We start from the raw sequence: 14,032 nt of genomic DNA on the forward strand, positions 1-14,032 counted from the left end.
TAACAGGTGTCTCAAGGTTTTCTGTACCACGTGCCTGACGTGGACAGGTGTCTGCAGGCTGCACGGCCACGAGGCTGAGAGCTGTGCTGCTAAGAGCCTCAAATAATATGAGATCAGAGTGTGGGGCAGACACCTCAAACATGTCACTCCACCCCCTCTGACTGACCTGCAGCTGTCCTGCTGATGCTGACAATGCGTGCTGTGCTTTCAGGAGGCTCTCCTGCACACTCTGGTATTGGAGTCACAGCTGTGACATTCTCCTCTCACAGAGAGCTGCTGCTCACTGGAGATTTCCTCATGTTGGACCATTCCCAGTAAACCCTGGAGCTGAAAATCCCAGCACAGCAGCCTGCGTGACGTCAACAAACCTGTTCAGCCATCTTTGTCCTGATGGTCGCTCTGAGCTCCACATGTTGCTGTGAGCTGCTGCTGATGTGGGACAGGTGTACCTAATAAAGTGGCAGCTCAGCGTGGTTGTTGTGAGACCTGAGCCAACGTTTTTACTGTTATCAGCAGCTTCCTTACAAAGTTCTGCAAACTGTGGGAAGCACACGAACAAGGAAACAGGCAGAGCAGCCACTTTATTGGGTACACCATTAGTCCAAATAGTTAATCAGCCAATCACAGGCCAGCTCACAGCATTTAGGAATGCAGACGTGTAGAGACGACCTGCTGGAGCGCAGACCGAGCATGAGGCTAAAAACTGACTGAAGGTACGTGGTTGATGATGTCAGACAGGTGGAGTCAGTTACCTGAGTTACACTGAGTGAATGCTTCACTGTTTACATGAAAACTTTATTAAACACATTAAACACAGTCTGACGATGGAGTTTATTAACAAACGTCGGCCCTGTCACAGCTCACAGAGGACACGTGTCACTCAGGGACAAGAGCGTCCACCTGGATTAATGTCATGTTGTGGCGTGTGACACCTCTGATGTCAGAACCCAGGAGTGACATCACTCCTGAGGTGAGTGCAGCAGATTTATTTTGCTTCTTGTGCAGAGAACGTTGGACTGAGGCTTTCCGAGACGCTCCAGATGGGAATTCAAACACTTTCATAATCAGGTCGGTCTCACACGGCGCTGCTCTCCTCCTCCTCCTCTGATTGGTCTGGCCTCCTCTTTGCTTCCTGTTTGGACCTCCAGACTCCTGCAGGAACATAAACACACTTCCTGTCACAGATCCAGGCTTTCTCCCAAAACCTAAACCTCAGTCAGAGATAACGGGGTCAGGGGTCAGGGCGGTGGTTATCAGCTTTCAGGCCTTGAATGAACGTGATTGGCTGAACAGGTATGACAGTGTGTAAATTATCAACGATGAGCCCGAGCGGACCCAGTGTTAGCCTCAGTCGTTATGCAGATGGAGTGTTTATAATGTTGGAAACCTGCGGTCAGCCGAGACATGAAGACAGAAGTGTCTATGCTCATGTCTCGATAAATCAGCAGTTTTATTCTACAAGTGTCAATAATGGAGGTGAAGAACATCACGCCGTGGATACTCATACTGTGCAGTACCAGCTGTGACCACTAAACGACTGCATATATGTGGGTGGCGCTGTTTACCACTCCTCCACAGTGCAGGTTTATTGTGACCACAGCTGCAGTACCGCTTTCAACCACAACATGTGAAGATATAGGACAGTGGCGCTGTTTCACAGGTTCGACAAAAACGAAAAAAGAAAAACACAAAAAACTGTTTTTAAATGTGTGCGAGCGTGTGTGTGTGTGTGTGTGTGTGTGTGTGTGTGTGTGTGTGTGTGTGCACTGACTGTAAGCTGCGGTCAGCAGCAGAGCTGGGATGAAGATGAGGGAGGAAGCTCTCACTGTGTTTCCAACAAACGCCTGCAGAACGTTTACCTGCCGCTCAGCTGACTGTCAACAAACAAACAAACACGAATAAAAACAAACAAAGAGACACATCAACACATAAACAGGAAGTGTTTGTACCTGAACCAGAGCCACCACTGGCTGTGTGGTGTCGTCTCCTGTGACATCACTTCCTGCCTCCTGGGCGATGTGACCTGACCAACAGATGATGATTGTTTACGTCTGACTCGACCGGACTTTGTGTTCAGATTTAAAGATGCTGAACATGATGACGTGTTTGTGTGAAGCTCACAGGGTCACGGCTGTGACCTCACGTTAGTAGCAGGTGCAGGGTAACGCCGCGTCACACAAACAGCTTCCTGTACTGACAGCATGAAGCATCAGCGAGCAGCTTCCTGAAGCTCCAAACCAACACGAAAATATCATTTCTAATCTAAAGGATGGGCGTACCTCACCTGCACGCTGAGTTTACTCAAATAAAAACCACAAAGAAAAGACGATGTGTGACAAACCTGCATTCTTACTCTTGTACACATGTAAGGCTGCTCATCACCTCTCTCCTCCATCTCTCTCTGATCTGGTTCAGATCACCATCCCATCTCGATGTCTCAGATCTTCTTCTTCTCTTTCTCTTTCTCTCTCTGTCCCCTCCCCCGTCCTTCAGCTGCTCGACTGGAATTCCCTTCCTCCTGATTTAAGAAATATCTCTTCCTTCTCTCTCTTTAAGTCCCAACTCAAAAGTCACTTATTCAAAATAGTTTATCCCACATAATCTCTCCACTCTGCTATGTTAAATTTGTTTTATGTCTTGTGCTTTTATGATTGTGTAAACTGTTTGCTTTTATGTTTCTTTTTTTTTTCTACTGTGTACAGTGTCCGTGAGTGCTGAAAGGCGCTTTCAAATAAAATGTATTATTATTATTATTATTAATGACCAGCAGGGGGCGACTCTTCTATGAGTGTAAAGACATGCAGTGAGAAAGAGAACCCGGTACCTGCAGCGGTGTGCGGTGCATTCAGGTCCCCGTCTGAGAGCTCAGAGTTTTCTGTCACGGCCACAGAGCGAGCTGCAGGCGACAGACAAACAAAGTCTTTGAGGTTTTCATTTCGTTTTCGGCGCTCTGAACAGGCGTGTGTGGACGTACGGCTGCTGAGGATGATGAGGTGGACGGTGAAGGTCTGGTCGTTGAAGAGTCCAGGCACCTGAACTCTGCAGTGGTAGAAACCCGAGTCTGACGGCCGGGAGTGGAAGATGGACAGAGAGGAGGAGGAGGCAGACACAGAGTACCTGCACAGGAGGGACGAAGGCTGGCTTTACTCCACGTGCTGACAGGAAGCTACAGTCTGCTCTGATGGGACGCACACCTGCGCTCACCTGTGTGACTTCCTGTAGGTGATGCCGGCTGCAGCGCTGTTGATCACAGCATTGTGGCAGGTGAACAGTGAAGGTTTGCCCCGCCCCCAGCACACCTCCACTCCGCCCTGTTTGACCGCCCCTGTGCGACACGGCAGCATCACCTTCCTCCCGACGTGGCCCACCACTGTCTCCATGGTAACCGCTGACACACAGGTCAGCGCTGACAGGAAGACAAACACAGGAGTGAGTTAAAGAGTAACACCTGATGATGTCAGAGCGGACAGCCGATGCTGGAAACCATCATCACCAGTCTGACTGAAGCTGCTGCTCCAGCAGACACGATGTCAGAGAAGTACTGCTCACCGCTGAGCGCCGAGGCTTCCAGACGAGCTGCAAACACTGAAAGTCAGCCCCAAAAATCAGAAACGGTTTAAAAACGAACAGCAGGAAGAAAGAATGTGAGTCGTGTTTATTTTGAACTCTTATTCATGAATATTCAGAGCACGCAGCGGCAAAGCAAGAGGAACGAGCGTTCTCCTGTCAGGTAATGATCACGGAGTCGTTTTAAAGCAAACACAGAAAAAGGATCATCTGCAGATACGAAGACCTCACAGCGACCGGAGGAGGCGGGGTCGTGACCTTTCAAAGCTTTGTGGTCTAATTTGTCTGCTTCACTCATTTTGAGCCCAGAGACAGAAATCTGTTTCCTGGCTGCTGACGGTAACGTGAGGCTGCTGTGGAGAAACATGCAAACGTGTCGATCTGAGAAACCTGACTTTGATCACTCATAACTTCATACTTGCAGGAGATGTTAGCATGAACACATTTAAGCTCAGTCGGTCTGACTAATCAACACAAGCGCAAACACACTGACCTACACCACCAAACTATCGCATACACCAACCTGTAAATGTAGATAGTTTGTTTTTGTTAATTTATGTTGTAATTTATGTTAGGTCAGTCTGTCTTGTCTCTGCTAGCCAGCTAACTAGGCCTCTAGTTTAGTGTTTTCTGTTAATTTATGCTGTAAATTTACGTTGCATGTAGCACCTTGGTTCTGGAGGAACGTTGTTTCGTTTTAACTGTATATTTAACTGTATATGGTTGAAGTGACAATAAAGCCAACTTGACTTGACTTGAGCTTAACACAGACAGCGAAGCCACGCCCCTTTACATCCAGGAGGATTTTTTTTTCTATAACAAACTTAGAGGTTTGATTTGACCAATCCGATGACAGCTTTGGGATCACTCCAAATCATCAATGGTTTCATTGGCTCTGTCACCCCAACCGGTCGCAGCAGATGGCCCCGCCCCTCCCTGAGCCTGGTTCTGCTGGAGGTTTCTTCCTGTTAAAAGGGAGTTTTTCCTTCCCACTGTCGCCAAAGTGCTTGCTCATAGGGAGTCATATGATTGTTGGGGTTTCTCTGTATGTATTATTGTAGGGTCGACCTTACAATATAAAGCACCTTGAGGCGACTGTTGTGATTTGGTGCTGTATAAATAAAGTTGGACTGAACTGATTAAAGCGTTGTCCACTGACGACCTGCAGGTGTGCGGTGTCTTTGGTCCGTTCAGCGCTCTGTCTGTGGGTCTCATCTTTCTCACAGTCTGGAGTTTCTCCTGGTAAAAGTTTAACACTTCAAGTTTTCCAAACAACAAAAGTCCTGACAGCACCAGGTCCTCCTTAAATGACTGCCGTGGCCTCCGTCTGTAAACTCACTGCTTTCAAGAAGCGTCCGTGTCGCATTGGACACATGAAAAGTTTCATCCTGACAGATTTTCTCCTCGGCTGCTTTAATTCCAGTCTCTGACTTTTCTGTGAGGATCCAGGTCCAACAGTCTCAGACAAACATCCACAGCCCCAAGGAGCTCTGAGCGACCCTGAGCTACAGGTTACACTCACCTGAGAGGACGCAGACGGCGTGCAGCGGCGGCAGCATGGCGGTGTTGTTCCTGCTGGTGACAGACAGATGGGTGAGCAGTCAGATGACTCAGTCGTCGCTCTGACTTCCTCTTTCCACTCAGTTATTCATAGAGTCGGCTCGCCGGCACAAAACAGGCCGGAGGTCAGCAAACATGTTTGAGATGAGCCGTCGCACCATCAGAGCTCCACGTCGCTCCACCCGACGTCTCCACGTCAGAGCATCAGGGAAGCTCGCCTGCTCACGGCAATACTACAGACGGCATGGTCAGCAGGTTAAAGCTCACCTGACAATGACCTTTCACCTTTCATCAAACAAATGTCAGTTTTGTTTTTTGTATCTTTATTCTGAACAACAACAGAGGAAAAAGAGACAAACAAACAAAGTCAAACAATAATCACAAACAACTCAGCAGGAAGAAGCGTCAGCTTATTTAATCCCATCCCCCTGTTTCCTAACCAACAGTAACTAACAGTAACTAACATTAACTAACAGTAACTAACAATAACCAACAGTAACCAACAGTAAGTAGTAGTCGACACTTTTTCTTCCTGTTACGGCCATCAGAAATGTATTTATTTATTTTTTATTTTAGACAACTTACAGATATATATACTCATATAAACATACTTGCACACACACACACACACACACACACACACACACACCCCTACTGTGAAGATAGTGGTCGATCCACCCGACCACAGCCCTCCCTCCTCCCTGAGCTTCACTCTGTCTGTTCCTGCAGTGAGAAAATGAAACAGATCTGTCAGTTTTTGTATTTTTGATTTTAAGAACAGTGGATTTGTGTGATCTCTGTAACCAGCTTTAGGGATTATCCTCATGGCCCTTTTTTTGTAATATAAAGATTGATGATAGCGAACATTTGTCAGTTTTGCCTCAAACCTCTGCACCTGTCATATCCAGAATCCTTTAGATTCCCCCCAGAACAAAAACATTCCTGTCGTCTGATTGAGGTAATGACAGTGATGCTCATCTTTACACCGTCTGTCAGAGTCATGTAGTTTGTGAGGTGTGTCTATCCCCAGTGTTATACAGCAGCACATTTTCTCACTGTGTTTGTTACTTTGCTGATCTGAAACAGTAAGTTGCAGATGTATGTCAGTGGCTCTGAGATTCCTTCTTTACAGTCTGTGGATGTTTTATATTTACATGTTTACAGTCTCAATGGTTTCTTCTCCCACTGCTGTGAGGAGCATTTCTCTGCTGATGGCAGTGACTCAGGAATGTCAGATTTGGTCCAATATTTGCAGAATCATTATTAAAGCTTTGACAGCATCAGCAGCTTTTTCCATTATGTTGCCAATATCAGTAAAATATTGTGAATTGAGGTTGCAGTGAGCTGTAACTCTGCTGGCCTGGTTTCACATTCTGTTTAGAGTTTAAAGATTTTTCCTGTCAGTTTATTTCTGCTGCTGTTGATCAATAATCAATCTATCAATAACAGTGAATTATTTTTAAGGTGGAACTGCTCTTTTTAAACGTTTAGACCTGAGCAGCATCATCAGGTGTAATGTCCTGTACTTATTCCTTTACATTTTGCTTCATGGCAGCCACACTTGGTTGTCTTTTCTGTGCTCTTGAGCAAAGAACCAGTTTTAAATGGTCTTTAGGCTCAGTGTTAGCAGCAGGTCCACCTGTGAGACGGCGGAGGCTCAGTCAGTGATGCTGGAGATCTTTGATAAACTGATGAGTTATGGACTCAGATTTACAACAAAGCTCCACAGCTAGCTTAGCTATTCATTAGAAAGCTAATGCGCTAACAGCTAACATGTTGGCATTAAGGAAAGTAAGAAGAAGCTCTTGAGCTAGCTAGCTTTGTCCAAGCTAGCTCGCCCGCACACCTTGTCTTACCTTCAGTCTCGTGTGTCCCAGGCGAAGGAAGTCACAAATCGATGACAACGCAAATCCACGAAGCGAACGCAAGTGAGACGCAGCGAGCTTTAGAGTTTGTTTTAGTTCAGTTGATGTTTAAGTTTTTATTTTGTTTTGTTTATTAGTTTGAAGGTTTTTAGGTTGGAGTTTGTTGGTTTGAGTTGTTACATACCTGCAGTGGGAGTCGAACCCACGCTGTGATGCTGACGCTCCGGGCTTGATGTAGTGTTGTTCCCTCGTGGACCATCTTCAGCGCTGACGAGTGCTCAGCAGGATGAAGCCTGACGCAGAAAACAGACTCAGGTCCTTCACTGCACACCTGCACACAGTCTGAGCAGGAAAACAAGCCTCAGCACACAAACTGAGCATGAAGGCTGCGTCACCTGTGGAGGAGGAGTTCATGTTTGGTGCTCATATGAGGACCAATCAGAGCCTCTGAGGTGACGTGCAGCTGTGCAGCTCTCTGTGGTTCACACTGCTGTTAGCTCAGGTTCAGACTGGACTGAAGTCTTCAGTGGCTCAGTGGGTAAAGTAGCTGCACATGCAGTCATGTGACCACAGGTTCAATTCTCACAGTTCCCTGTTACTGTTTTCTTCATGTGGTGACGTGTCCAGGTGTGCTCCGCCTCTCGCCCTGCAGCAGGGATGAAAAGTGGAGCTCTGCTGTGTTTTTGCTCTGCAGAGCCAAACAGGAGCAAACACTAAAGCAGCGCGCTGTGACCTCACTGTCCTGTAAGCGCAGTAACCATGGTGACAAGAAACAGGTGCTGGGTGAGGGTCGTGTGTGAGCTCATGAACACAGATGTTACGTTCACTGAACTCCAAACTCTGCAGGATTTATTGACGATGCGCTCCCGCCCGGCCTCCCGCCTCCTCTGCCCGCAGTCATCTCCGTGTTACGCAGCAGGTGGAGGCTCGCCTCTCGCACTCAGCCGCAGCTCAGATTTAATTCATGCTGCCGAGACGTTAACAACAACAACACGCCCCCTGCTGAGGAGGAGAGGGAGGTCAGAGCCTCGTTAACCCGGCGGAGGCGGCGGGAAATCAGGTCGACCTCATTACCCGCTGATGTCACTTTATTGGTGGTTGCCATGACTGCGACGATGATGGAAGCAGCATGTTTGTTTCTTTCAGTGTCTGAGACGAGGAGACGACACGTCCGTCTCCATCCGACCTGCTGATTCTGCAGCTGCTGCTATTAAACACCAAAGAAGAAGACGCACTGGGACGTGATGTCATTAAAAAAGCTCCAATCAAACACTTTGCACAACAAATGAACTCTTTAACCTCAAAAAGTGACGCGTGAGAGAGTTAATCTGATATGAATCGTGTCAAAGGTCACGACCCGAGAGGGATTCAAACCCACAACCCGACCACAGCCTGAACCCTGGAGCAGGAAACCTGCATCGACCACAAAGACCAGACCAGGAAGCAGAGACAGTGAATGAAACTGTGATGAATGAATGTGCCTGAAACACTGAGCTTCCTGCTGATCAGCTTTAAAACCTCAATTAAACTCAATTTTCCTGAATTTTTATCCCAAATGAAGGAAACTGAGAGTCGAATGCTGCGCATGTGTTCAGGTTAAAGCTGCCTCTGACCCGTCAACGAGCAGGCTCTCAGCTTAATGAGCATGAGATTAGCATCGGCGTCGACGCCGTGTGCTAATGTGAGCACGGCGTCTGTGTCAGGCGTTTCTATGGCAGCAGGTGTGAAGAGTGTGCAGCCGCACTCATTATGTCGGATGGATCTGGACCCTCACCCCCGTTAGCACATAATCAGTGAACACGACCCCACCGAATACTCTGATTACACTCTGCTCCCACAGTGCAAATGAAAGAAACACTCTGAACAGTGACGTCTGTGGTAGCTGTGAGCTGGCTCTGACCCTTCCTGCTCTGTCTGTAAGACTGATAACCCCTGATGAGGACAGGCTGCATTACTCCACCTGTCCGGTTGTTCTCTCCTCTCGGAGGCGATGGTGTGCGCTCTGTGATGCAGGACGGTGCAGTCCTCGCCCAGGCAGACTATAAATGGATGGATGTGGGAACAAACATCCACCTCCACTGCGAGCAGCCACGCTCTCCCGCCCTCGCCCTGGTATTCCTGGACCAGGAGGTGGAGCTCGGCGTTCTCCATCCTCACGTGGAGCCAGATCGTTCCCGGGGTCAGAGCTGCAGATGGTCCCAGCGGGTTTGTTTGTGGTCCCCTGACGTGAGCAGCATCCGCCTTCTTTCATAAAAGTTTTATTTTGACGGGATGATCGCGACTCCACTTCCTGCATCGTTTGGACGTGAGGATGAAGATGTGAACGTCTGCACAGAAGATGAAGGAGGCAGAAGCAGAACTTCAGTAAAACCTCAAACGTCCCCCGTTAATGAGGTCGTTGATGCATGCACGTGTTTGCACTGTGACCATGCACGGGGAGGCCCCGCCCACTCACACTGCTACAGGGACCAGAGAGCCAGTCAGGATGTTCCTGAGCTAAGAGCTAAAGGGCGGCGCTGCCATAATGAGCCTCGTCCCGCCCCTGATGTGGAGCGCTGCTAACATGGAGTCACCTCTGACAGCTGCTCTCTGCGGGCGCTCGGGCGTGTTCACGTGTCACAGCTGACATGACCCTGAACCTGACTGTAACCCCGACACTAAAAACACAGTTTGAGTGTCAAACTGCTGGTCCCCACAGAGATATGAAAACACGCTCACTCACACACACACACACACACACACACACACACACACACACACACACACACACACATCAGAGGCCTGCTGTAAGAGGTAACAGCTTCAGGATGTAGAAGGTGAGTCTCTATTTTTCGCTCTTCACCCACAGACTTCCTGCAGGAACATTTGAGAGTTGGGCGGTTTGAGTGTTTCAGGTGGGGGCGATAAGACTGCAACACGATTCAAACCCACGCACACACACACACACACACACACACACACACGCTGAAGGATGAAGATGTCCTGCTACAGAGTAGGAGTACTGCAAACACACAGACAGTAATGCTGGACGGGTTCAATAAAAATAATCTGATAGTAATAAAGTTTGTTTACTCAGGCTGTCCCTGCACACACATCAGTCACTGATTTTACTCATTAACTGGAATCAGTGTGTGACGGTCATCAAACAGTCCCGATCAAAAGTTTAAAACCATCTGAAAATGTCAAAAAATCCTGTTTTGCATGTTTGGATCTTAACAAGTTTCCAACTGGAGCTGCAACATGAAAGAAGAGGAAAGGAGAGACAGAGCACCTGAAACAGGTGGTTTTACAGCTGATGCCTTTAAAGGCCACATCTGTGGCTTCGTTGTCCTTTCCTGTCAGGTGGTCACACTGTCATGATGCTCCCTGTTTGAGCGTGTTTTCTACACTCCACAGTGGAGGGGGTGGTTTTTCCTTCAGTGGAACATCAGGAGGTGCAGGGGTGCTGCTGCAGCTGCTGGCTGTGTCCAGATGTTGCAGAGAGCATCCCTCCTGACTGAGAGCCCTCGTCTGTGTGGTAACCACTGGGTTTATCAACAGGACAACGCTACGACGTCTTCCAGGAGAACAGCATCACTCTGTTGGACCATCCTGCGTGCTCCCCTGATCTAAATCCAACTGAGAACGTTCGGGGACGGATGGTGAGGGAAGTTTACAGAAATGGACGATAGCCCTCTTCACCATTTGGAGAAATGTTCCCATCACCTCATGGAAACGCTCGCATCGAGCATGCCGCAACGCAGTGGTCAACAATAATGTGGAGCTCCTCGTTACTGAGTTCATGTTTGGAGCTTTGATTTCTGTTTTGGTTTACGGGTTTATTTGGAGGTGTGGTCCTAAACGTCTGATCAGCTGTAAAACAGCCTGCTTCAGTTTAAGCGTTGCTCTGTCTCACTCTCGTTTCTTCTTGTTTCATGTTGCAGCTCGAGTTGGAAACTTGTTAAAATCCAAACATGCAAAACAGGATTTTTTGACATTTTACACATGGTCTTAAATCAGGACTGATTTTTATACAAATGAGCAAAAACTACATAAATAAATGAGACGGAGATCACTGTGAGCAGGTGAGACGAGGAGAAAGAAAGTGTTTCTGCTGTCACTGTGAATGATCCACAGACTCAGTCTGTGACCTCTGACCTCAGCGGATACCCGCCATCCTCACAAACTTTAACTTCCCTGTAAACGTCTCACTTCCTCCTTAATTGTTTTTGTGTTTCTGAAAGCAAATTCATTTAAAATGAAACATAAAGCAGCGCGAGGCCCGCTGACGAGTTCTGAACATCTTATTGACATAATGCTTCCTAACCGTGACCCAGCAGTAACCCCGACACTAAAACCACATTATGAGTCTCAAACATGTCTTCATACTCATGGGGACGGGCTGTTGGTCCTCACGAGTATATTAAACCTACAATTTTTGGTCCCCACAAAGACGTCTAAACAGGTACACACACACACTGGTTGTGGGCGTGGACCTTTAGCTGCAGTTTGCGGTCCTTGCCGATGGAGAGTGAACCCACAGAACCTGATTCTTAGTGTTTAAATCACATCAGTAACACAAACGATTTTCTCTTTTTTCACACAGTAAAAAAAGTTCTTCACTTCTTACAGTGGAGGATGTGCTGTGGTTTCATCACAGCGCTGTTTCCTTATAATGTGGAAAAACTGACACGTGGTTAAAATTTCCCTTTTTTCCGAAGACGTCTCAGAGATGAACGTTTCACATCAGGGCGGGTCACAGGGTGGAGGCGTGTCTGCGCTCACCTGCTCAGGTGAAGCAGCAGCAGAGCAGAGGAACAGTGGATACGAGATGTGAGAAAGCATCTGAAGTAGGAAAATGATAAATAACTGAGAGAATGTGAAACATGCAGAGCAACAGGAAGCTTCCTCCAACGCTGCCACAATAAAAGCTCTGCAGTTTAACCTCACAGAGCCGTGAGGATTCATCTGCACACAGACGTGTCAGGATCAGCTGACTCTGAGCGGTCCACAGGCCACGCCCCCAAAATAAGAATCATTTTTTAGTCGATAACAAAAACCAAATATATAAAACAAATGTAAATATTTGATCCTTTACATCAATGTTGTGTTAGATTTTCACCCTCAGCACTTCCTGTGTCTGGACTTGGGGTGATATCATCACTGAGGAGGACGTGGACCTCAGCTCGGTGAGAGACACCTGGACCGCACACCATGACCCATGGGTGGGGCTTCAGATACCACATGTGGCCTTGTCCCTTACAGGTGACCAGAGATGTAATCCGATTACTTTTTTCAAGTAACGAGTAAAGTAAGAGATTACTATTGCAAAAAAAGAGGTAATTAGATTACTGTTACTTTCCCCTGAGTATGCTGCGTTACTGCATTACTAAACCGTGATATCGTTTGCGACAATGTCTCATGACAGTGATGTAAGCGAGTGCGACGTTTGTGGCAACAGCTGTGTGCAGATCAACAATGGATAATATATCGAGTGCGGAGAGAGTATGAGCGTGCAGCGTTTAAAGCATGGAAGTAATCACATTACTTTGAGTTTGATTCCATAAAAAGTGACAAAAACAGTAGCGTCCTTCTGCGTGGGAAGAAAACTTGTTTTTACAGCGAAAACCCCCCAAACCTCCGAGCAAGGACCGAGTGTGCTACCACGGGAATGTGACAGTCACAGAGAAACTCGCGGATCCTCCCACTGACGGCTGCGGCACCTGCACCAGGGCAAACCTCCACCTGTCCAGTCAGAGAATGTTGCATATAGTTTAACTTTCGCTTGATGCATAAAGTTAAAAGATTAAAACTAATTAAACTGTTTTTACAAAGAGACTTTTTCATTTGACTACATTTATATGATGGATTATGCAGAAAAAGTAGAATTGGGCTGAAAGATCTATCGCTTTGTCACCTGTTCAGGTTGTAAATCCTGTTTTAAAAAGTAACTAAGTAACTAAATAACTAAATAACTAATTTCTTTTGAAAATAAGTAATTAGTTACTGATTACTTCTTTCAAGTAACTTGACCAACACTACAGGTGACCTCCATCAATGGCTGCCTGAGACTCGGGTGGTGTTCAGGTGTGTCGGCACCTGTGAGGACTCACACAGGTCACGGCGGTCTACCTGCTCTTCCTGGTCCGCCTCCCTCTGATGGGTCAGGCCCCGGCGCTCATATCAAACGCATCGATTGATTGGATGTCTGAGTGTGTCGTTGTTGCCTGGCAACATCGTGATGTTCCACAGGTCCCTTGTTAATCTGTGTGTTTCCATCCAATCACAGCCTGAGTTAAAGCGTGTCGTGGCCAATAAACAAACTGAGCCCGTCTGTCAGACGGAGCTTATTAACATCAGAGTTTGGCTGAGAAACATCGACGTCACTCTGAGGACGGAGCTCACAGTTGTTTCCAATCAGAGCTCCTCTGAGGTCGGAGCCCGCCGCCGCCGCCGCTCTCCGTCTCTGGGTTTGCTGGTCAGCACTTTGTTTCTGGCTGGAGACCAAGTGAAACCCACAGAGACGCTGTTTCATTCTCTGCATTCACTTTCCTTTGAAGGACAAACTGCTGAGACGTGCAGACAGGCAGCGGGGTCCTCAGAGACCTCCACTCATTCCTGAAACCACAGTCGGCCCGAACGCTCACAGCTTTGATTCGATGCAAGTTTGAAGAACAACAAACACAAGTTTCTGTCTGAGGCTCACTTCCTTCCACTTCCCAGCGTTCATCCCAGTCCTGGTGCGACGTTCACAGTCGGACTCTGTCGGCACGGCCGGCTTTTTGATTTTCTTTACCTTAAACAATATAACCTCATTTCAACACTGCTGACATTCCTGACATCAGTTTTTCATTCAGTTCCCAGACTTTCATGGAAGCAGACGGAGGACCACGGGTGGTGTAAGACATGGGCGTAGTTACTACGTGACCTGTTTTAAACCCTCATAATGATGTTTTTTGGTGTTTTCAAACTAATTGTGACGAGTGACAAAGTGCATGTTTATTGGCTGTCAGCCATACGTCGAGAGCCAATGACCAATGAGCCAATGACGGAGGTCTCAG

At 47.4% G+C, this 14,032-nt stretch overlaps 1 protein-coding gene across 2 annotated transcripts; it reads right to left on the reverse strand.

The window, feature by feature from the left end:
• Positions 1-456: 456 nt before the first annotated feature.
• On the reverse strand, positions 457-7,362 carry LOC102080683 (hepatitis A virus cellular receptor 2 homolog). 2 transcript variants are annotated; one of them, XM_013265243.3, is made up of 8 exons: positions 7,177-7,362; positions 5,090-5,142; positions 3,205-3,406; positions 2,975-3,117; positions 2,825-2,896; positions 1,950-2,023; positions 1,772-1,874; positions 458-1,152 (listed from the first exon to the last, which is right to left on the reverse strand). In XM_013265243.3, exons 2-8 carry the CDS (start codon positions 5,124-5,126, stop codon positions 1,076-1,078), a joined length of 708 nt encoding a protein of 235 aa, XP_013120697.1. In that variant the 5' UTR covers positions 5,127-5,142; positions 7,177-7,362; the 3' UTR covers positions 458-1,075. The 2 variants fall into 2 exon arrangements, with proteins under 2 accessions (XP_025766889.1, XP_013120697.1); XM_025911104.1 differs by lacking the exons at positions 5,090-5,142; positions 7,177-7,362 and adding an exon at positions 4,281-4,519 and having other exon boundaries at positions 457-1,152.
• Between the last annotated feature and the right edge of the window lie 6,670 nt (positions 7,363-14,032).

The sequence above is a fragment of the Oreochromis niloticus genome, linkage group LG10 (assembly GCF_001858045.2).
Source record: "Oreochromis niloticus isolate F11D_XX linkage group LG10, O_niloticus_UMD_NMBU, whole genome shotgun sequence".
Lineage (NCBI taxonomy): Eukaryota > Metazoa > Chordata > Actinopteri > Cichliformes > Cichlidae > Oreochromis > Oreochromis niloticus.